At 43.0% G+C, this 25,416-nt stretch overlaps 1 protein-coding gene across 1 annotated transcript in view; it reads right to left on the bottom strand.

The window, feature by feature from the left end:
* TSPAN13 (tetraspanin 13) overlaps positions 1-9,305 on the bottom strand; it is a 34,855-nt gene extending 25,550 nt beyond the window's left edge. Inside the window, exon 1 of the mRNA XM_066354078.1 lies at positions 9,032-9,305. Within this exon, the coding sequence (XP_066210175.1) occupies positions 9,032-9,094 (63 nt within the window). The 5' untranslated portion in view covers positions 9,095-9,305. The remainder of the gene's footprint in view (positions 1-9,031) is intronic.
* Positions 9,306-25,416: the final 16,111 nt, after the last annotated feature.

Genomic DNA, 25,416 nt, shown 5'->3' on the forward strand with positions numbered 1-25,416 from the left:
AATACTGAACCCCTTATTTTTCCTCCCAAAACCTGTCCACCACAGTCTTCTCCATTCCCACTAATAGCAAATCCATCCTGTCAGTTGCTTGGGCCATAAAGTGTGAGTAAGTTGTGACTCAGCTCTTTCTTTAATAGCACATTCAATCCATCAGGAAATTATGCTGACCGCATCTTCAAACTATTCCCAAAATCTGACTATTTCTCTTACTGTCATTGCTATCATACTGATACAAGCTGCCATATCATGTGCCATAAATTATTGCAAGAGCCTTATATGTGATCTCACTGTATTCATTTTGCAAGTATAATCTACTCTCAATTCACTAGCCAGACAATCTGTCAAATGAAAATCAGGTCCAATGGCACCAATTTCACTTGGTGTAAAAGCACAAAGTCCTTATACTGATCCTGGTCCCAGAACTCTGCTGCCTCACTTCCTGCCACCCCCAACCCCACAGTGCTCCCTCTGTCCCAGTCCACTGGACTCCTCTCTGTCCCTTGCACAAGCCAGGAATACTCCCCCTTCAGGTTCCTTTCAAAAGCCATACCTTCTCCCTTAAATGCTTTCCCAGATATTTGTCCTTCATCTCCTTCAAATCTCTGACCCAAGCAGGTGAGTCCTGGCTGCCACAAACAACCCTATGTACTTACCCCCCCTACCCACCCACCACCACTGCCCACCACTCCTCATTCTTGTGACTCCATTTTTCTCCAAAGCTCTTTTTTTTTTTTTTTTCTTTTTCCGAAGCTGGAAACGGGGAGGCAGGCAGACAGACTCCCGCATGCGCCCGACCGGGATCCACCCGGCACGCCCACCAGGGGCGACGCTCTGCCCACCAGGGGGCGATGCTCTGCCCCTCCAGGACATCGCTCTGTCGCGACCAGAGCCACTCTAGCGCCTGGGGCAGAGGCCAAGGAGCCATCCCCAGCACCCAGGCCATCCTTGCTCCAATGGAGCCTCGGCTGTGGGAGGGGAAGAGAGAGACAGAGAGGAAGGAGAGGGGGAGGGGTGGAGAAGCAGATGGGCGCCTCTCCTGTGTGCCCTGGCCCGGAATCGAACCCAGCACTCCCGCATGCCAGGCCGACGCTCCACCGCCGAGCCAACCGGCCAGGGCCTCCAAAGCTCTTTTTTTACCTTGTACTAGGATGTGTAATTTATTTACTGATTTCGTCACCATCTATCTCCCCCACATAAACGTAGAACCCATGAAGACAGGATGTTTGCTTTTGTCCTCTGTGTTGATGCTCAATCAATAATTATTACTAGAATGAGTAAAAACAATCATTTGAGTTTAATTGATAATACATTTATATTAGACTAATTATAATATAGTAAACTAATAATATAAAGAACCCTAGCCAACTATGATTATAGTAAAATTTTACAGGAAATTGATATAGTTCTGGAAAACCTCAGAAGTATATGAAAGCTTGCCTACTAGTGGAAGAAAGAAAGAGTATTTCAAGAAACATATTAGATTCTATAGTAGATGTGTAGACGTATAAAATTCTACTTTCTATTATTTTCAATACAACGATAACTTTCATGTTCTAAAACAGTAATTTTCAACCTTTTTTTTTTCATGGCACAAACACACACTAATTACTAAGGTCAGTGCCCCTGACTAAATACAACCATTTTCATCTCATGGCACAAATAAATTAGTTACTAAGGAAGAAGAGGTCAGGGACCCCTTTTTCTTTAGTAATTAGTTTATGAGTGCGTGAGAAATGAAGGTTGAAAATCACTGTTCTAAAATATGTATTTGGCTGTCATCCAGAATTAATTTTGATCAAATTATCATTTTTATACACCATGAGGTATGTTTGACCTCTGGGAAAAGGGGGAAGCCAATTCTACAAATTCAATTCAGCATGTATTTAGAGAGTATAGGTTCTATTGTTAAAAAAATACGCCACTCACTTAAGGATGCAATAAAGAGGAAACTATGATCTCGGCCAACAACAGGTTCATGGTCGGGGACAAGCAAGCACACCTCCATCTACAACAGGGGTCCCCAAACTACGGCCCGCGGGCCGCATGTGGCCCCCTGAGGCCACTTATCTGGCCCCCGCCGACTTCCAGAAGGGTCACCTCTTTCACTGATGGTCAATGAGAGGAGCACATTGACCATCTCATTAGCCAAAAGCAGACCTATAGTTCCCATTGAAATATTGCTCAATTTGTTGATTTAAATTTACTTGTTCTTTATTTTAAATATTGTATTTGTTCCCGTTTTGTTTTTTTACTTTAAAATAAGATATGTGCAGTGTGCATAGGGATTTGTTCATAGTTTTTTTTATAGTCTGGCCCTCCAATGGTCTGAGGGACAGTGAACTGGCCCCCTGTGTAAAAAGTTTGGGGACCCCTGATCTACAATATGGGGCATGAGTATGGTCAATCGCAAAGCCAAAGTCAAACAAAATCTTACAACACAGGCTCTCACCCACCCAGCCCTACACCCGTAATTTAAGTTAGCTAGGAAGCTATAAAAAATAAATAAAAAGCTCTTTTAAAAATGTATCACATGCTCACCTCCTCTCCCTGAATCCTGATTGAATTAGTAAGGGGCGGTATTCCAGTACTAAGATTCTCAAATGAAAACTTAAGGAAACAATTCATTCTAACTAAAGAAAGAAAAGTCTCCGGAGGACCCGGGTTCGATTCCCGGCCAGGGCACACAGGAGAAGCGCCCATTTGCTTCTCCACCCCTCCCCCTCTCCTTCCTCTCTGTCTCTCTCTTCCCCTCCCGCAGCCAAGGCTCCATTGGAGCAAAGATGGCCCGGGCGCTGGGGATGGCTCTGTGGCCTCTGCCTCAGGCGCTAGAGTGGCTCTGGTCGCAACATGGCGACGCCCAGGATGGGCAGAGCATCGCCCCCTGGTGGGCAGAGCGTTGCCCCATGGTGGGCGTGCCGGGTGGATCCCGGTCGGGCGCATGCGGGAGTCTGTCTGACTGTCTCTCCCTGTTTCCAGCTTCAGAAAAATGCAAAAAAAAAAAAAAAAAAAAAAAAAAAAGAAAGAAAAGTCTCTACTTGAGTAATGTTACAAAGACAGAGCAAGGCATCCCGGGTTGTCACCAGAGCATCAGCAAGGACTGAAAGGCAAGAAAGGGCAAAATACGTGGAGAATCCTCTGTGGCTGAAATCTACAAAGGGATGCAGACAGGAGGAGCAGGTGGTGACGGATCGTGAGTGGCAGGCTCAGGAATCTGGGGCTATTTTCCACGAGTTTCATCCATTATTACAAGCGGGTTTCGATTATTCATTTCACTTTGGTAAGACAGGCTGAAGGAGGAATTTAGGTGAAATGTGATTTAAAAAAAAAAAGGAAGAGAAACTCAGCTTATTCTCACCAGTAATTCAAATGTGTTTAAAGTGACGATGGCCCACTTTTAAACCGCCTAGAGTATGCGCGCACAATCAAGCCACTGAGATGTACAAATCACATTTTCTTTTTTTTCTTCTTCTTTTTTTTTCCTTCTTTTTTGTATTTTTCTGAAGTTGGAAACGGGGAGGCAGTCAGACAGACTCCCGCATGCGCCCGACCGGGATCCACCCGGCACACCCACCAGGGGGCGATGCTCTGCCCATCTGGGGCGTTGCTCTGTTGCAACCAGAGCCATTCTAGCACCTGAGGCAGAGGCCACAAAGCCATCCTCAGCGCTTGGGCCAACCCTGCTCCAACGGAGCCCTGGCTGCGGGAAGGGAAGAGAGAGACAGAGAGGAAGGAGAGGGGGAGGGGTGGAGAAGCAGACGGGAGCTTCCCGTGTGCCCTGGCCGAGAATCGAACCCAGGACTCCTGCACACCAGGCCAACACTCTACCACTGAACCAACCGGCCAGGCCCAAATCACATTTTCTAAATGTGGATTGAAAAAAAATTTTTCCCAAAATTACTTGTTTCTATGTAAATGCCTCTTAATTATGTAGTTAAACTCTGAAAAAGTGGATAACCTCACTTCGAGTTAGAGATGGCTATTTTTGATACTATGTTTTTAAGTAAAAAATTGGGAAATTTTACAAACATTAACTGGCACAAAGGTACACTATAAATCAATACAATAGCATCATATGAAAATTCCAGGTTCTGTAAATAACGAATCATTTTTAAATTCCAAATGCAAGTAAATATTCAGCAACCATTTAAATATGTTAAATTCACTCAATAGTTTGAACGAGGGTAGAGAGAGAAATTAACATAACCCTAACTATATACTAAAATATCAAACAAGAATAGTTTGAAAGATGATGCAAATTTTGAAAATGGTATATGCAAAAATTTGAAAGCAATTTCAATAAGTAGATATTTCTTCGGTTTAAGTACAAATATTTTTCATTTATTTTAGAGTTGAGACTGAACAAAATTAGAGCACTCTAATAGCCAAACTAGAACTCAAAAAATTAAAAAAAAGTGCAGGTAAATCACTCCAAATTTATACTTAGCACATCTCAGTCTTTTTTAGAGCTGAAAGGTTAACATTACTATTTTGAAGGTATAAATTCTTGCCTCCCAAGGGCCTGCATGAGTTAACACTAACCTGTTGGTGTTCGAAACCTCAACAGTTTGACGATTTCTTCATGATAACACGTAAGTTTGTAATGCAGAAATCTAAAATAATTCGACTTTTCCATCAGAAGCTGTAACAACTTAATTTTTCTTTTCTGGAGTGCATCCAAAGGATTTATCCATTTTCTCTCATTTTATCCCCCAGTAAGGGAAGAGTAAGTTTATATATAATTTTTTTAAAAACCAAAACACTGAAGTTCAAGTAAACTGCCCAAGGTTACATTCCAAGCGAGTTGCAGAGTTAGTATTCAGACTTGAGCTTTCTCCGAGTCCAGAGCTTACCCCAACCCCCAGACTGTCCAGAAATACATTTTATCTGATGAAGGTGGTATGTTTACCTATGTTAAGACAATCCCACCTGACCTGTGGTGGCGCAGTGGATAAAGCGTTGACCTGGAAATGCTGAGGTCACCGGTTCGAAACCCTGGGCTTGCCTGGTTAAGGCACATATGGGAGTTGATGCTTCCAGCTCCTCCCCCCTTCTCTCTCTCTGTCTCTCCCTCTCCTCTCTAAAATAAATAAATAAATAAAATTAAATTTAAAAAAAGACAATCCCATTTTCAGACATATTAAAATGTGTATCTTAGAATGAGTGGAAATCAGTAGAATTTCTGATGCTGAATGGGGATTTTTATCAAAGCACTCAAAGGTATAGGGAAAAACTGCAGAAGAAAAAAAACAGTAGAGGCAAACTTGGAAAACCTTTCGAAGTAAAAGTGACAATGGAAAAACACACAAAACTTAAACTTCTGCAATTGCCTTTCTCATTTTAAGACCACGTTTTATTTTCTGTTCCTTACATTCTTAATTAAAACTACATATATAATCTACATATACGGTAACCTCAATGATTTATAATCTCAACAACAGTGCAATTCCGAAGTCTTTTCTCTGCTTAAGAAGCATAAGATGTCTTTAAAATGTTATATACATTGTAATACATCGTTTATTTATAGTTCCTAAAATTCCCCACAAATCACTAAATATAATTTTAAAAAGTTGTTTTTCCCTATTTGTCAAAATATTTTGATCAAAATTTTGCAGTTCTATCCAAAACAGTGTAAAAAAAAAGACCCATGTTATTTCTACATTTCCTCAATTCAATCATACTTCCACTTCTCCAATTTCTCTAACTCACAGTATCTTCGCTAAATGTTACATCACCTAAAGGCTGTCCCTCCCACATACGGCATTTAATTTTTCCACCCTATGACTCTCAAACTAGATCCTGTTTTCACAGAATAGGTATGTGCCTATGTATGTGTTTATTATTTCCCACAGTTCTCAGCATCCTGTGCCCAGCAGGCAGATGTTGATTGATTGAATAAAGCTCTTAAGATCCTATGTAGAAAATACAGTAAATAAAAAAGAGGTTTAATAAAAGCATGTTGCAGCCCTGGCCAGGGGCTCAGTGGATCAAGCATGACCTGGCATGCCAGAGGTTGTAGGTCTGACCCCTGGTCAGGGCACACTGGAGAAACAATCAATGAGTACACAACTAAGTGAAACGAGTTGATGCTTCTCTCTTGCTCTCTCCCTCTCCCTTCCCCTCTCTTTCACTCTTTTCCTTCTTTTCTCTCTCAAAAAAAAAAAAAAAAGAAGAAGAAAGAAAAAAGCATATTGCTTTTAAAGCCCCAGTTTGGTTCACTGTTGTATTTCCAGAGACCAGTGCTTAGCACATAGTAGGTAACCCAGAAGAAACTTTCAGTTTCTTTAACTGTGAAACGTTCTGAAGCAAACCATTCTCTAGAACACCATGAAGGTGCACAATGAGGCTAGCTCCTCCCTTTCTTCCCATACTTACAAGCGGTATATATTCACTACATTTAAAGTTGCTCAGTAAAGGCTCCTTTTAATTAAAACAACTAAATCATAACAACAACAAAAATCAGCTGCACCCTTGTCTAGTGATCAAATGTCCATGACAAGTTTGGGGAACATTCTTTCTAGCATATTTTAGGGATGTGCTTTCTGGACTGATCAGAATTTCTGCTCTAATCTCAGGCTTAGTAGCAGGCCACCTGAGTACATGGGCAGTTTGGCTGGTAGAATCCTAAATTCCTCAAGAAAATGCTTCACCACGAGAGAGATGACGCAGCAGGCCATGCCATTCGCCCTGCCGCTCATTATTCAATTCTGGTTTTTCGAAACACTTTCAGAAAGGACGTCAGGCCTAATTCTGCAATTCGAGCATATTTTAGAGGCAGTGGCTCAGGTGGGATCCGAAGCTACCAAGGGTCCTCCCAATCTTGCCTTAGAAAGAAATGCCACCCAAGTCCTCAGCCACAACCCCACCCCAACCACCTCCCATTTCCCATCTTAAAATGTTGAGGGAAAAACCAGGAAAAATACAGACTCTAATTAATAGCCATGGCACATTTTCAGCATCTATTTAAGACTTGGTCTAACTTTTACCTTTTGTTCACCCCCAACTTAAACTGCTGAAATCATTTTAGCTTGTTCACAATATAAAAGACACTAATTCATTCAGAGAAATATCCTTTTCTCTACAAAGTCTAGGATTTAAAAGGGCTAACCTTTTGCACAGTCCTGTGAATTCCCAATTAAGTTTTACTGCACAGCTATTAAAATCAATAGAATACACTTTGAAGGTCAATAATTTAGAACAGATATGTTCTTCATCTGTTCCTTTAGAATCACTTTCCCCTTGTTTTCCTGATACCCAGGTAAATACAACTAGGAATGATGCATTTTGAAAACAATAGAATTAGATTTAAAAATAACTTGCCTTTTAAAATACATACATATTAAATATGAATCTACACAGACACCTCAATCAAGTCACTAGGCAAAGTAGACCTACTGTGTGTAAACAGGCACTATAAGGGTAAGTGTCTGGTGAACAAGTGACTAAATCTCTGGAGGGTGGCAGAGGTCAGGGCACAAAACGATGAATCTGAAGTTCTAAGCATACCATTCATGCGAATAAAGAAAAATACCTAGAGAACTGGTCAGAATTTACTTAATAAATAACGTGGTAAGCATGCTTCAGGTAAGACAAGGGTGGATTTTAATCTGAAACTTGCCATGGATCTCCAATTACAAGGAGCTATATCACAAGGTGTTCTAGAATTGTTTTCCCCAAGTCTACCATTAGTGACCATGTTGATTAGATTGCTAAGTAACTAGAAAAGCATACTTTATTGCAGCTTCTGTCTTGCCCTCAAAGCTTTGCAATCCTGTTCACATACAAAGGACCGGTAATGGTAAACTGACCCAGCCTCCCTCTCCCGTTAGTGACCACAAGGCAGCCTCTCCATTCCAAAGATGTAACCTAAGCTCGCACAGATGGCCTAGCTCGCTGCTATCGCAGGGGGAGCTGGGTTTGTTTTCAGGGTGGGTGCTGAAAAACGCCAGGTGTATTTATAGAAGAAAGCAAGACTATATGATGGAGGGATGATGACAGAAGAGGAAGTATCTTCCGCCTGGCAGAGAAGCCTGTGGAAAGATCTGGATTCCACGCTTGGGTTCTACTCCTGACTGCCAGCTACCAGCTATGTAAACTTATTAAGACCCTTTCTGGTCTGTTATTTTAGGGATTTGAACAATGCCCCCTGCCTGGGGTGGACGTCAGTATGACGAACAAAAATCTCGTATGTCAAGCCAGGGACGTGGTAGGCAATCAATAAAACAGTAACCTGCTCTCCCATCCTCTGGTTCACTCAGAATTGCGCCTCAAAAAATCACAAAGAGAGACTGCAGCGTTAAAACTGAAAGGCCCACGCTGGTGAGCAAGGAAAGAAACGACTTGGGTGGAGGCTCACGTATTTACTGGAAGATTTCGTTTAAAATGGAGTTAGGACACTGATGAAGAGAGGAGACATATGGGAAAAGCATCCAGTGTGAGCAAAACTGACCAAAAAAAAAAAAAAAAAAAAAGAAAAAAAAAGACATCCCTTTATGTAAGCACGAAACAAACTTCGGAAGCTGCGGATATCCTGTGAACTCAATTAAAATCACAGGAGCACGTAGAGGCACACTAGATGTACAGGGTCCACAAACCACCTCGTTAATTTCAGATCACACGGTTTTGCAAAACTGTCCTCAAAGCCAAGGCGGCTCTTGCGCCTTCTAACCCGACCCAGATGGGGTTGGAAGCCAGGAGCGAGTATCGGAAGGGGCAGAGAGAAAGTGGGCAGGTCTGGTGAGATAACTGAAAGACGAGGCGGTGGGTGAGGGGGCGGGGTAGAGCAATGTGGCCGAGACCCGGCTGGCGAGCTCAAAAGACCGCGGCTTCACAATACGCGAGACGAAGAGACTGCGACAAGCGCCGGCCCCGGGTCGCCGTGGGGGACTGATGGCGAGGCCCGGGGCGCGCAAAGCGTGGGAAGACAGGGAGGGGGCGCGGATGAGGAGTCGCCGGGCCGGCAGGGAGGCCCAGGAGCAGCGGACCGCACAGGTGCAAAGCCCCCAGGCCGGCAGGAACGGGCCGGGGTACTCACGGTGTAGAGCAGGTTGAGTGCACACAGGCAGTTCTTGGAACACGCGAAGCCCCCGCAAACCATCTTGGACACGGTGGTTCCCGGCAACTGCAGGTAGATCTGGCTCCGGAGGACGCTCCCAAACAGTCTCTTTGTCTTTGCCTTCGGGGCCTGGCCGAGCCGCTGGCGCAGCGCGGACACCAGCGCGGGGCCCGGGGCTGGGGTGGCAGTGCGCGGCGCGCCCGCGGCGGCTCCGACCCGCTCGGGAACCTGCGGTCGCTGCAGCTGGAGCCCGAGCCCCGCCCAGCACTCCTGCCTCGCCCCGCGCGCTGATTGGCCGCCAGCAGGGAACAAAGGTAGAAATATGCAAATAAATGCGCTCAGCCAGTCGGGATCCGGGAGAGGCGGGGCAGCCCTGGGACTGGGGGTGGAAGCCGCGGGCCGCGCGAGTGACTCGACCTCGCGGCGGTTTCCTGGGGAGCAGGTGAGGCGAAGAGGGCGGGGTTCGATGGAGATCCGCTCTGGCGGGGAAAACAGGACAGCACCTCGCAGTTCTTGGCTCTGGCGAATGACGTGGCACCATTTTGAATGCGATTTTAAAATTAAGCACCTAGCCTTGCTTGAATTAGTGAAGGGAAGAAGGCATAAACGAATCAATAAATGAATGACTGTCAAAGATTTAAAGAGAATGAAGTGGACAAAAACGAAAGGAAGGCAATGAGTGAAAGAATAAAAGGAAAGAAGGAAATCTCTGCTCAGAAAATAGGAAAGGTACTTGTGACACTTGGCAGGTCAGATTTATCTTACAGGGCTTTGCAAAATATTAATGAGCGTATGAATACGTGCATGCAAAAGAAAATCAAGAGAGATTTTTCCTTTCAATTCTGAATTCCAATAAGATTTTTTTCACAAATAACGGAAAAATTTTAAATGAGTCTTCACCTCAGTCAATTCATTATCACCATTGTCTACTGTAGAAATGCATCTAGTATCCTCAGATTCCTTACCTATAAATTGTGGTATAGATACTATATCAAGCTTTAGGCACAGTGCCTGTCATCTCAATAAATGGCACCTAGTATTAGTAGATCTCACAAATTTGAATACCTACTGCGTTCCAAGCGCTAAACCAATGGAAGTTTGGTTATTTCAGTGTGCTTTCTACCAAAAAAGGTTCTTATAAAGACATTTTCAGATATGTACATGGAACCTAAGAGTTTATATTGGGTAAACTATATAATAACAAATGCTAAATATATGTTAAATAAAATGCAGCAGCTGATTAAAATAATTTGTCTTTGTGAAATTCTCTGCTCCCTCTTTCCTCTCCAAGCCCCACCACATCAAGAAAGCCTCACTGATTCCTTAGGTTTTGTATTCCACATTAGCCTTTTGTATACACTAAAAGTGTTCCAAAAATCAATCTGGAAGATGATCCTCTATCTTTTTTTTTTTTTTTTTTTTTTAGTGAAAGGAGGGGAGATACAGATTCCCATATGCACCCGGACCGGTACCTACTTGGCAATCCCTATCTGGGGCCGATGTTCGGACCAACCTAGCTATTCTCAGTGCCCTGGCTGACACTAGAAGCAATCAAGCCAATTGCTGCAATAGGAGAAAAGGGGGAGAGGGAGGGGAAGAGAAACAGATGGTTGCTTCTCCTGTGTGCCCTGACCAGGAATCAAACCCTGCATGTCTGCACACAGGCCTATGCTCTATTCACTGAGCAAACTGGCTAGGGCCATTGACCCTCTATCTTAAACAATACTTTGGTGCTTAGATTTCCATTTTAAAAGTCAAAGACTTACAGAAGAAGTACCAACAGGGAGATCAATTCTTTCTCTTCCCATTTCTGTATGTCAACATTGCTGTCACTTCAACATATTTAACTAACTATGGCAACTCTCTTTTTGTCTTCTTTGTAATACTCTAAACCAGGAGTAGTCAATCTTTTTATACCTACTGCCCACTTTTGTATCTTTGTTAGTAGTAAAATTTTCTAACCACCCATCGGTTCCACAGTAATGGCGATTTATAAAGTAAGGAAGTAACTTTACTTTATAAAATTTATAAAGCAGAGTTACAACAAGTTAAAGCATATAATAATAATTACTTACCAAGTACTTTATGTCGGATTTTCGCTAAGTTTGGCAGAATAAAACAACTTACTATAGTTAAATCTATCTTTTTATTTATACCTTGGTTGCTCTGCTACCACCCACCATGAAAGCTGGAACACCCACTAGTGGGCGGTAGGGACCAGGTTGACTACCACTGCTCTAAACCATCACCCTGTGAGTTTAATTTCTTTCTTTTTTTCAAAGAAATGCCAGATATCAGTCAGAGATCCAGTAGGAAGGAGATGGTTCACTCAAGTAGGAAATTGAGAAGAGTTTAACAAAGGGACTCTTTTCAAAAATGTGGATGAGGTTAAAGAAAGCCAATAATAGATGTAAAGCAGCTCATACTTAGCAAAAGCAGGTCCTTATAATTTCCCTTAAGTCTGAGGGACAACTTAAGGGACCAGTTACAGAAGCCAGGCAAGAGCTGTAGTTGTAGGAGTTGTGGCCTTTAACAGAGAAAACAGAGAGATTCCTGCCAATTGGGAAGAAAACAAATGAACATAGTGGATTTCTCCTTAGGATTGGAATGCACAATTTTACAAAAGCCCATTAGTCCAAGTAACAAGGAGCTAAATAAACTACAAAATTATAGATTTTTTAAAAACCTATCAGAGAACTGTGGGCCGAAAGACATGTAAAGAAACTAAAAATCCAGAAAGTAACAAGACATCCTTAGGTAGAGAGAGCCCACAGCTGCCTTTATCTCTTGTGGATTGGCTGTAGAAGGAAGACTGCCATGGAGAGGGATAAAAGGAAACTAGTTGATCATTTAACCATCTCATAATGCCCAAATGTGGACTAGTGTGACAATTTATAATCCCAGTGTTACCTGTGTGCTGCTTTGAAAGGCCAAAACTCAAAATGTCAGAGTTTGAAGTAAGTAAGGTTCTATTGATCAAAAAATCCCAACTAAGAACATGGGAGTTCTAAAGGTACTACAAATCCATCTTGGCCCTGGCCGGTTGGCTCAGTGGTAGAGCGTCGGCCTGGTGTGCAGAAGTCCCAGGTTCGATTCCCGGCCAGGGCACACAGGAGAAGCGCCCATTTGCTTCTCCACCCCTCCCCCTCTCCTTCCTCTCTGTCTCTCTCTTCCCCTCCCACAGCCGAGGCTCCATTGGAGCAAAGATGGCCCGGGCACTGGGGATGGCTCCTTGGCCTCTGCCCCAGGTGCTAGAGTGGCTCTGGGCGCAACAGAGCGATGCCCCGGATGCGCAGAGCATCGCCCCCTAGTGGGCAGAGCGTCGCCCCTGGTGGGCGTGCCGGGTGGATCCTGGTCGGGCGCATGCGGGAGTCTGTCTGACTATCTCTCCCGTTTCCAGCTTCAGAAAAATTCAAAAAAAAACAAACAAAAAACAAATCCATCTTAAGAAAGTACAGATTTCAGGATTCTTTCATATCAAAGAAAGGGGAATGGAAGGGGCAAAAAGTGACTGACCATCTTAGAAGAAATGGTCAATAGAAGCAGACCAAGAGATGATCCAGATGTTAGAATTAGCAGATAGGTTCTGAAAACTCAGAATGATAAATATTTTAAAGGATTTAGTGTAAAACATGCAGGGACATATGAGAATTTCAGCAGAAAGATTCAAATTATTGGGATAAATAAAAATAAAATGAGAAATATAATCAAAGATTTTTTAAAACATGATTTCAACAGCCTGGGAACAACAGAAGAAAAAAAAGTTAACTGTATGATAAGTAAATAGAAACTGCTCCAACTAAAACACAAAGATAAAAAGAAAGAAAAGTGGATTAGCGTATCTTATACCTGTGAGACAAGTAAAGTAATGAATGTGATTGGAATTCCAGAAGGAGATGAGAAAGAAAAAAAAAAAACGGGGTAGAAGAAATATGCAAAGAGATAATATGAAGGACTCTTCCAAAGTTAATAAGAAATACCAACTCACAGAATCCAAAAATAGTCACCTCCCCCATTCTCAGTTGATCCAAGGAACAATAGCCTACCAACATGCAAGTTTAGGGCACAACTCCACCTCTTTTTTTTTTTTTTTTTTTTTAAGCTGGAAACGGGGAGAGACAGTCAGACAGACTCCCGCATGCGCCCGACCGGGATCCACCGGGCACGCCCACCGGGGGCGATGCTCTGCCCCTGCGGGGTGTCGCTCTGCCGCGACCAGAGCCACTCTAGCGCCTGGGGCAGAGACCAAGGAGCCATCCCCAGCACCCGGGCCATCCTTGCTCCAATGGAGCCTTGGCTGCGGGAGGGGAAGAGAGACAGAGAGGAAGGGGGGGGGGGGTGGAGAAGCAAATGGGCGCTTCTCCTATGTGCCCTGGCCGGGAATCGAACCCGGGTCCCCCGCACGCCAGGCCGACGCTCCACTGCCGAGCCAACCAGCCAGGGCCACAACTCCACCTCTTGATGGGAGGGTTACAAGGCCACATTACAGAAGAGCAGGTAAGATAGGAGATACTGTATCTTTGGAAAATAAAATCTATTATAGGTAATGTCCTATTTTCCATATTATGTCTTCATACTGACCCTTTGCTGAAAAATTGAGAAGAAGACTAGAACATTGGGCAGCAGTTCTTCTCAGAGACTTACATGGAGACTAAGCTAAGAGAGTGTACATTTTATTATATGGAAGAGAAGTTTTCCCTTTATACAGTAAGTTTTTCTTTGTTGATCAAATCAACAGAATGGGTAATTAAAATTTATTTTTAAGTGGGTCTTGTATGGTGATTACCAGAGGAAAAAGGGGGTTGGGAAAAGTGAAAGAGTATACAGTGGAGATAAATGGTGATAGAAGGAGATTTGACTTGGGATGGTGAACACAATACAAAATACAGATGGTGGCCCTGGCCGGTTGGCTCAGTGGTAGAGCGTCGGCCTGGCGTGCAGAAATCCCGGGTTCGATTCTCGGCCAGGGCACACAGGAGAAGTGCCCATCTGCTTCTCCACCCCTCCCCCTCTCCTTCCTCTCTGTCTCTCTCTTCCCCTCCCGCAGCGGAGGCTCCACTGGAGCAAAGATGGCCCCGGGCGCTGGGGATGGCTCTGTGGCCTCTGCCCCAGGCGCTAGAGTGGCTCTGGTCGCAACAGAGCGACGCCCGGAGGGACAGAGCATCGCCCCCTGGTGGGCGTGCCGGGTGGATCCCAGTCGGGCGCATGCGGGAGTCTGTCTGACTGTCTCGCCCCGTTTCCGGCTTCAGAAAAATACAGGGGGGAAAAAAATCAGATGGTGTATTATAGAATTGTACACCTGGAACCTATATAATTTTATTAACCAGTGTCACTTCAATGAATTCAATAAAAAGTAAAAGAAGTGGATCTTTAAGCAAACTGTTGTTTTAGTAGTCTTTAGATTGAATAACAAAGACAAAGCCTAATCAATTTTAGATATATTTCTTACATTTAATTTACATATAACAATTTAGAAGACTGCTACACTCATTTCTTCTTCTTCTCCATTTAATTTTTTTTTTCTTTTTTTGAGCCAAGGCAAACAGAATTAATTCTTGTGCATTAGTTTGGGTGCTCTGAGAAGTAGGCAGCAAGACTGAATTAGATGCACAAGAGATCTCCTGAGAGGCACTTGTGTGTGGGAATCGAGGAAAGGACCTGACTGGAGGAGGGCGGGGAGAGCCAGAGAACACAGTCAGGTCTGAGCTCTGGGAAGGAGGGGAGGAAGGAAGGAAGGGAGAGAGGGAGGAAACGGGGAATGAGGGAGGAAGGGAAAGGAAGACTGCCGGCCGGGAGTCTGAGCCACAGTCAGATATCGGCGACATTGGCACACCTCCCTGTAACGAGCCTGCCTTAGTATCCCTGCCACACTCAGTCACTGGCTGGAAACATCAGTACAAACGCCATGATGGATGTCAGAGTGCAACATTTGCGGGGGAGGGGTGTGTGTCAATAATGCTTCCCCCAATAGATGGGAAATGTGCAGTTTTTCAAAAACTAATTCTAATTAAATTTGTTCTTTATACCCTAAAAACATTTCTTTAGTCACATGGCAAACCTTCCTTCAATTTTTTTAGTGTTCATCATTTTACTGGGGAAGAAAAATAATCTAACTTCATTTAAATCCATTTCAGGTTTAATACATTTGACTGAAAAACTTTCATGGCTTAGATTCATTGTGATATTATCTTCCATTTTTTAAATTCTTTTATCATTCAAGTTTAAGGTCAATATTTCTTTTTTTTAATAATTCAGTACAGGTCTTGATTGTGTTCAATAAATCCTAAACAAAATTACTCCTAAGCCATTGTACAGCACTGTTAATTACCCTACCCAAAGACTTTCTAGACATCTCAGAAATATAAACTGAAAATTAGAGAAATGTAAAATTGTTCATGCACAATTTATAGTCACATAAAATAATCAGTGAACTAGCAAATTTTAAATCACTTCAACTACAGAACACCTTGCTATAGCTAAACCCCATTTCCTGATTCAATAAAATATTAAATAAATTAAATGCCTATTTTAAAAATGTTTGTCAGTAGTTTTAACTAAAATTGATCTAGTTAAATTATTTCAAATGATAATAGATTTTTTTATTACAAACATTTTTTTGCCCGTTATTCCTCTGATACTTTTCTTTTTCCTGGGCAAATAAAGAAAAGAAGTACAGAAACATTCTTTTGCAATAATTTGCAATCTTTTGGATGCAGTGAATCATGAGAAGGGAGTTTCTTGGCCAAGAATAAGACAAAGAAGCTGATCAATAGCTGTCTCCCTCATTCCAAATCGATCTCTTGCTTTATTTTCTGTGATTCTTTTTGATGTTTTGCCAAACGTTAGCAATGAAATGCAACACATTCTTCCTTCCTACAATAATAGTCAGTCTCCCTTTTGCTCTGCAGGGTGTCTCACTGTTCATGCCAAAGGACTTCAAATCATAATTCAATTTCAGAAAATGTGTTTCTTTCAATAACAAGTTAGACCAGAAGTTTTTTCTTGCTTGTACCAGCTTTTTATCCCCTCTTCCATATGATGCCAAAGGGACATACACATATATATGATTGTCTTGTTATATAATATGGCACTAACATCTCAATCCTGAATTGCTGTGACTATTTTTAGTGGCACATTCAGCTCAGCCCTTACAAGCATTATTATATACAATTCCAAGGCCTAACTGGCAAATCCTGCTTGGAGGCCGGATAAATCAAACCTGGCCAACTTTATCGAGGGGGGTAATAGTTTTAATGATTTGATAATTTGCTCACTTTTTGTCTCTTTTTTCTCCACATCCTCCCTTTCAATTTTTCCTTATTTAATCTGTTAACAATACACAAATAAGATTACAATTTAGAGTGAATAGAAAACAGTTGTAATGTGACATTACACCTCAAAACACTTTCTGGAAATCTACCCTATTTTACAGATTTCTGAGCTCTGAATCTTTTCTGTTTGGAGTATTGTAGATGAATATGTGTTGTAGTTAGTTCCTTAGTCCTATGACTACTTCTTTGTATCTGAAAGCTAATAATATAACCTTAATTAATCCAAATATATCAGAATAAACAGGAAAAGGAGCAATTAGAGTGGTCAGCTGAGTTTTTTAAATAAGCCTTCATTCATTATGTTGAGGAAATGGAAGAAAACCTGGCATTTATCAGGGTGACTGAGTGTTCCTAAATTTCATTAAAACATGTCCTTCTCTCTCTTACCTATAAACAGTCTACGATTCTGAAAGTGAGATTGATACAGTCTAATTGATACAGCTCCCAGGGCAATGGAAACCATCTAAGCTGGAAACAGCCCAGATAGCCATCAATCCTGAAATGGATAACTGAATCATGTACATTTCACATAATGGAAACCTATCCAAGACCAAAAATGAACGAAAAATACAGCTGCCTCAACAATGACTGTGTCTTACAAATGTGGCATTGACGAAGAGACTACAAGTACAAGAATGTATATATATTGTATGATTCCATTTACATAAAATTAAAAAATATAAATCTCAATGACAGTATTTAGAATGACTGTTAAAGAGTGAAACTATAAATGAAAGTGACAGATTGGCCTGACCTGTGATGGGGCAGTGGATAAAGCATCGACCTGGAATGCTGAAGTTGCTGGTTCAAATCCTGGGCTTGCCAGGAACATACACGAAACAACTACTACGAGTAGATGCTTCCTGCTTCTTCTCCTCTCTCTCTGTCTCTCTCTCTCTCTCTCTCTCTCTTTCTCTCTCTCTCTCTCCTCCTCTTCCTCCTCCTCCTCTCCAAAAATCAATAAATAAAATCTAACAAAAAAAAAAGAAAGTGAGGGATTGATAGGCATGCACTTGGGGATGTGTGTGGAAAGGTTGAGAGGCGGACTCTTGGGGTGTTGATAATGTTCCCAGATGATCATTCTGTGATTAAACTATAAAAGAGTTGGGTAGGAAGAGATACTTATAGCCTAAATACCTCTACTCTGTGATTTTACCTGATTAAACTATGTTATTATAGAAAAAAGAAACAGTAAAACCATCTGTGTATTTTTCAAACTTATTTCTCTGCACAAATTTTTAAGACACTAATTGTTTATTAGGAAATGTGGCTGATAAGGTGACCTTTGTCATTTCACTTTAGAGGGCTTTGTATATTGACTGTTACTGCCATAAAGTACCAATTGTGTCTTCATAATTTTTTTTGGCCAAGTCTACCAGATAAAATTTAGGGCAAAAAGACAGTTTTTGGAAATAAGTGTGTCAGAGCTAAGTCATATCCTGTTTATACAAGTCCAAATATACTAGAATGAACACACTGTTTAGCACTTTCCTAAAATAAGGAGCATGGTAAATACTTTGACTGTATATATTGGTCAGACGATATTTTTATTCTTGTCTCTCATTTTATTGAAGGTCTCAATTTATTGAGTGTACTGAATTCTAGGTTGGAAATGGTTTTTCTTTAGACGTTTGAAGTTCTTTTCTCTGTGAAGTTTTATCTTGCAGTGCTGTTAAGAAGTCCAAAACCATTCTCATTCCAGATACTTTATGACAGTTTGTATTTTTTGTTCTTCATTTTGAAAGTTTGTAGGATCTTCTGGTTGACCGCAGTGTTCTGAAATTTTGGAAGAGCTCTTTAAGAAAATGAATATCAAAGTGCAAAAAAGAAAATTAAATGATATAAAGGTAAATATTTGTCTAAAGTGCATAAAGAAAACACAAGTTATAAATTTTTATTTTTTATTATTTTATTTTATTTTTTTGTATTTTTCTGAAGCTGGAAACGGGGAGGACAGTCAGACAGACTCCCGCATGCGCCCGACCGGGATCCACCCGGCACGCCCCTCCGGGGCGTCGCTCTGCCACGACCAGAGCCACTCTAGCGCCTGGGGCAGAGGCCAAGGAGCCATCCCCAGCGCCCGGGCCATCTTTGCTCCTATGGAGCCTTGCTGCCAGAGGGGAAGAGAGAGACAGAGAGGAAGGGGGGGGGGGGTGTGGAGAAGCAAATGGGCGCTTCTCCTATGTGCCCTGGCCGGGAATCTCAAGTTATAAATTTTTAAAATAAACGATAAATACCACAATCCTCAGAAAGTCCTGAAAAAACATATAGACAGACAACAGCGTGGGGATTGCAGGAGGAAATGGGGTGGGGGCGGGGCAGGAGCATAGAGGGGGGTAAATGATGGTGGAGGGAGACTTAGGGTGGTGAGCACACACTGCAAAATACAAATGATATATTATGGAATTGTACACTTGAAACCTGTATGATTTTATTAACCAGTGTCATCTCAATAAATTCAATAAAAAATTTTAAATAAAAATTAAAAAATATCTTGTAATAGTTCCTACAGAGAGAATAGAAAAATATTTTAGTCTTTCTTCTAGTACAGTTAATTGAAATTTATCTTTTATTGTCAATAATTTAGATTTTTTTTCTGCATTAAAACTTATACTCGGCCCTGGCCGGTTGGCTCAGTGGTAGAGCATCGGCCTGGCGTGCAGAAGTCCCAGGTTCGATTCCCCACCAGGGCACACAGGAGAAGCGCCCATCTGCTTCTCCACCCCTCCCCCTCTCTGTCTCTCTCTTCCCCTCCCGCAGCGGAGGCTCCATTGGAGCAAAAGATGGCCCGGGCGCTGGGGATGGCTCCTTGGCCTCTGCCCCAGGCGCTAGAGTGGCTCTGGTCGCGGCAGAGCGAGGTCCCGGAGGGGCAGAGTATCGCCCCTGGTGGGCAGAGCGTTGCTCCTGGTGGGCGTGCCGGGTGGATCCCGGTCGGGTGCATGCAGGAGTCTGTCTGACTGTCTCTCCCCGTTTCTAGCTTCAGAAAAATACAAAAAAAAAACAAAAACTTATACTCAAAATTCATTATTTGGAATGCTGTATAAGTTTGGGGACACTCCTAACCCCTATTATCTTTTTCTACATTACATGTTATCCATAAATTTGGTAGCTTAAAACCATTGCCATTTTGCCTGACCTGTGGTGGCGCAGTGGATAAAGCATCCACCTGGAACACTGAGGTTGCCAATTCGAAACCCCGGGCTTGCCCAATCAAGGCACACACAAGAGAGAGGCAGTTCGCTCTGTTCTCCACTTGTCTCTCTTCCTCCTCTCTCTAAAAAAAAAAAAAATCAATAATAAAAAAAAAATAGCCATTTTGTTATATCTGAAAAATTTTTTAGGTCAAGAGTTTGAGCAGAGCCTGACTGGCCAATTGTTCTCCATATGGTTTTGACAGGGTCATTTGGTCAGATTCACGTGGTGGCCAGGTTGGTTTGGAAGTTCATCTTCACATGCTGGGACTTCTTCTCTCTTCATGTAGACTCAGGGCCATCCCATGTGGTCTCTGTGTGAATTTACACAGAATGGCTCAGTGCTCTAGACCCCATGAAAGCTGACAGTCCTCTTAAAGATAGATCTCAGAACTAACACAGAGCCAGTCCTGCTGTACTTACTGGGCTGAGCAGTCACAGGCCAGGCCTGATCCCGGGGGGATGGAAAACAGACTCAATCTCTTGCTAGGAGCTGTGGCAAAGATCCTGTGGCCATCTCTATCATATCACAGAGATTCTATTTCATTTATCTAATACTATGTAATAAACCACAGCTTGTTCTCATCGCTTATGGTTCTGTGGGTAGTCTGGGCTCAGCTTGATGCCTCCCACTCGATGTTTCCCATTCTGTTGCAATCAGATGGAGGCTGTTTTAGAGGCATCTGAAGGCTTCCTCACCACAGGCCTAGACCTTCAGCCAGGATGGTTTTAACAGGTAGGGGACGCTTTCTTCACATAACTAGCTTGAGTTTCCTCACAGTATGGTGACCTCAGGGTAATTGGATTTCTTACAGTATGTATTTTCCCCTTGAGGGCGTCTGAACCAGGCAGAACCTGCAAGGGCTTAAGGACTTTTTTGCAGAAGTTACCCACATCATGTCTACTATATTTTATTGGTAAAAACCAAGTAATTTGGCCAACCCAGATTTAAGGGAATGAAAGTAGGTATACAAGAACGTGAATTGAATGAATATCAGTAGGCATTAAGGGCTACCTTTGATGTGATGTCAGCTGTAACATCCTAACGAATTTCTTTCATATATCTACTTCTCTTTTCAAGGCATTTCATAATCTTAAATGCCCTTGGATTGACAACAGTTGATAAATTCTCACTGGTGTCCATGTGCAGTGATATGAGTTTTATGTAATTCTGCCTGATATGAGAAAACTTCCATTTTGATGAGTTGTGCTTGAGACAGAATTTCCCATTTACAATTTTACATCTAATGATTGAAGGCCTTTTCCAGACTCTCTTCTGACCCTGTAAATCACAAATGTTCTTTTTCCCCCATATTTTTTGTGTGTGTGTGTGCTGAACTCTATCGGAAAAATTTATAACACATACGACTTCTGCCACTGCACCTTCATGTTTTATGAGATGAGTTGACACATTGGCAGGATGAATTTTCCTGGAAGCCATTCCTACATGTGACTAACTAAATTATATATGGAATATTTAAATTATATATGGAACTGATGGCAAGCTACAGACCTATGTCACACTAAACTCAAACTAAATATATCCCCAACTCGACTTCCCCTAACTAAATCCAAATATGTTGACACCTGGCAGAAAGAGTGACAGAGGGGAAGGTGGAGTAGAGAGAGTCAGCTAATTAGGATTTAAATATCTTGTGTCTGCAAACTTTATGGAAACAGTGCTTATTCAAAAACGTTGCTAGAATCCCTCCTGAGCCCTTTGAAGAGGCTCATTTTGACTCTGCTCTTCCCTTCCTGCCCTTCACCCCTACCCCACCATTTTCCCATCAGTCAGATAGCTCTCCTATGCCTGCTGCTATAGCCTCTCTAGCTAGCCTCTTTTTCTCAGATTTTGATCTTCTTCAATCTATTATCTATCCTGAAACAGGAGTGATTATTCTAAAATATGCACTTGACCTGATTGTCATTTTAGCTTAAAATCCTCAGTGGTTCTATGCCATTTGTCAAATTCTTAGCAAGGTTTATAAGGCTTTTCAAAGCCTGGACCATATGTATCTTTCATCCTAACTGTTCTCACTGACCTCTGGATACTTGTCAATCCAATTCTATTTAATTAATTTCCTGATATCCTTCTCACTCTGGGCTTTCTTTTTTTTTTTTTAATTTTATTTATTCATTTTAAAGAGGAGAGAGAGAGGGAGAGGGAGAGAGAGAGAGAGAGAGAGACAGAGAAGAGAGAGACAGAGGGGAGGAGCTGGAAGCATCAACTCCCATATGTGCCTTGACCAGGCAAGCCCAGGGTTTCGAACCGGCGACCTCAGCATTTCCAGGTCGACGGTTTATCCACTGCGCCACCACAGGTCAGGCACTCTGGGCTTTCTTAACTCCTAGGTGTTCGTCAGGGACTGTATTAGTCAGATATGGTAGACTATGCTGCAAAACAAATTTGATGCTAAAATTTCATAATTCTAACAATATAAAAGTTTATTCCTCACACATGCAAAATTGAAAGTCAGAACAGTTGTCCTCCATGTGGTGACTCAGCGAACCAGGCAGCTTCCATCTTATTGCATCAGAGAGAGAGCCCGGGGAATAAACATCTGTTCTTAAAGCTTCCAGTCAAAAGGAGTCATTCACCTTCGTCTCACAAAACAGAACCTTCGCCAGAGGGAATGAAATTGCTGGAATAACTGATGGGCACCTCTAACTGGGTCACATTATTTATCTAAGCTACTTCCATCTTCTACCACCTTCTCCAAACCCCATTACCATTTTTGTTACGCCTTGTGCCTAAGTCTATTCGCTTATACACTTTCTATCCTTTATATATGTGTATATCAAGTCTGTGAGAGAAAGAAGTATGTTAGTTTGGTTTAACTTTTTTTTCTCTCCTGGTACCCAGCAAGTTCTGAGCATTCAATGAATATTTATTAAAAGAATAAATAAATGCACAAAAGACTGAAGCTATCAAAAGTTTATTACAAGCCTGATTGGTGCTGGTGCAGTGGATAGAGTGTTGACCTGGAATGCTGAGGTCCCAGGTTCAAAACCCCAAGGTTGCTGGCTTGAACGCGGGCTCACCTGGCTTAAGCGCAAGGTCGCTGGCTTGAGCATGGGATCGTTGATATGATCCCATGGTTGTTGGCATGAGCCCAAGGTCACTGGCTTGAGCAAGAGCTCACAGGCTCGGCTGGAGTCCCCCCTACCCCGCCCCATCAAGGCACATATGAGAAGCAATCAATGAACAACTAAAGTGAGCAACTACGAATTGATGCTTCTCATCTCTCTCCCTTCTCAACTCTTTCTCTGTTTCTTAGCCATAGATTAGGCCTTAGGTAAATGTGACCCTCAGTTTACTCATCTATAACCTGCATTGATGATTCCTCTTTCAATACCTCATCAAATCAGAGTGAGGAGGAAGAGATCAAGCATACGAAAAACATCTGGAAACATTCAAGCAATATGTTAATGTAAAACACCATACATTCTCAACATAGTGGCCACAAAGCAATAGTTTCGATTAGCTCATTAGTACTCTGAAGAAACTCTGCTTTTAAGTGTACCTTCTTATATATAATAGGTACTTGAATACTTATCCATGAGATTTGCACTTAAAAGCTTAACTTGTAAACTAAGTGGTCTGATTAAAGGGAATCTCAGGAGTCTTGCCTGAAATATTGGGGCAAAAGTTTCCTCTTGTAGTAGGTAGATGTAAAACAGGAAAAGCAGTGGATGTACAGGAAAGCAGTCTGGGGATAACGATAACATAAAGAAGGCACAGACACTAAAATAAAAGAGAAACAGGCTCTCAGCCACTGGGGTTAACTACTCAGGAAGCCCTGTCCTTCCTCTAAACTTGCAGGCAGAGCAACCAACATATTTCTTTTTTTTTTTTTTTTTTTTTGCATTTTTCTGAAGCTGGAAACAGGGAGAGACAGTCAGACAGACTCCCGCATGCGCCCGACAGGGATCCACCCGGCACGCCCACCATGGGGCGACGCTCTGCCCACCAGGGGGCGATGCTCTGCCCATCCTGGGCATCGCCATGTTGCGACCATCCTGGGCGTCGCCATGTTGCGACCAGAGCCATTCTAGCGCCTGGGGCAGAGGCCACAGAGCCATCCCCAGCGCCCGGGCCATCTTTGCTCCAATGGAGCCTTGGCTGCGGGAGGGGAAGAGAGAGACAGAGAGGAAGGCGCGGCGGAGGGGTGGAGAAGCAAATGGGCGCTTCTCCTGTGTGCCCTGGCCGGGAATCGAACCCGGGTCCTCTGCACGCTAGGCCGACGCTCTACCGCTGAGCCAACCGGCCAGGGCCCTCAACATATTTCTTAATAAGGCCTTTGAGTCAGATATTTTCTTAGTTGCAGCCAAAGACATTTAAACAGATTAAATAGCTCTATTCCAAAAATACCTGTCGATCTACAACATTTGCAAAAAGTACAAATACAAATATGCAGTGAAGTAACCCATGCCAACTGCATTCAAAAGTCTGGATGAGACCGAGTTGACATGACAGCATATGCATTTATGATCTTAAATGAGTTAAAATTAATGACTCTATAAGAACACTGTAATGAGTTCCATTGTATTAGGGTTCTACAGAGAAACAAAATCAATAGAAAATAGATGATAGTTAGATGAAAAGATTTATTTATAGGGATTGGCTCACACAATTATGGAGGCTGAGAAGTCTCGTCATCTGCTCTCTGCATGCTGGGACCCAGGAGGGCCAGTGGTGCAATTCAGTTTGAGTTTGATGACCTGATAACCAGGGGAGCCAATGGTGTAAGTCTGCGTGCAAAGGTCCAAAAATCAGGGGATAGAGGGTAGAGATCAATGGTGTAAGACTGGGTCCAAGTCTGAAAGCCAGAGGACCAGGCGCAATGATGCCCAAGGGCAGGAAATGGATGTTTGAGCGGAAGTGTAAGGCAAGGGGCCGCCACGGTCGTGACCACGCACCTGCAAGTTCTCATTGGATTCGAGCAGATGGTCAAGAACCAGTGGAGCCAAAAGATGGTGGGCCATTCCTTTATTCAAGTCTCACAGCGGCCGATGAGCAAACGCACAGGAAAGACCTCTTCCCTCTCATTCAGTGGCTCCCAAAGCCCTGACACATTCTCCGGTTCCACAACCAGGAGAACCTTCTCCGGTTCCTCCTAGAATCAAAGGCCCACCAGTCTCAGCGGAGCTCACAGAGCCCCTCAGCTCTCCACATCTGCACCCCTTCTGCTCTCCTTGCACAACTGGCTGGGGCCACCAAGCCCCTCCTCCAGCAAACATTAGCAAAACGATGGCCCTTCCCAAGCGGGAAGGTAATTTGCAATTTCACAGATCATATATACCTAGCACTGCCCAGCACCATTTTGTAACAATAAAAGTGAGCAAACTCGTCGGCCTGGCGTGCGGAGGACCCGGGTTCGATTCCCGGCCAGGGCACACAGGAGAAGCGCCCATTTGCTTCTCCACCCCTCTGCCGCGCTTTCCTCTCTGTCTCTCTCTTCCCCTCCCGCAGCCAAGGCTCCATTGGAGCAAAGATGGCCCGGGCACTGGGGATGGCTCTGTGGCCTCTGCCTCAGGCGCTAGAGTGGCTCTGGTCGCAACATGGCGACGCCCAGGATGGGCAGAGCATCGCCCCCTGGTGGGCAGAGCGTCGCCCCATGGTGGGCGGGCCGGGTGGATCCCGGTCGGGCGCATGCGGGAGTCTGTCTGACTGCCTCTCCCTGTTTCCAGCTTCAGAAAAATGAAAAAAAAAAAAATGAAAAAAAAAAGTGAGCAAACTCAAAAAAATACAAATTTTGCAAACTCATTTGCCCAACACCAAGCAGAGGGAGCACATTCAGCCTTCCTTTGCCTTTTTGTTCTATTCAGGTTCTTCAGAGAT

Source organism: Saccopteryx leptura, chromosome 12 (assembly GCF_036850995.1).
Source record: "Saccopteryx leptura isolate mSacLep1 chromosome 12, mSacLep1_pri_phased_curated, whole genome shotgun sequence".
In the NCBI taxonomy this organism is placed as follows: Eukaryota; Metazoa; Chordata; class Mammalia; order Chiroptera; family Emballonuridae; genus Saccopteryx; species Saccopteryx leptura.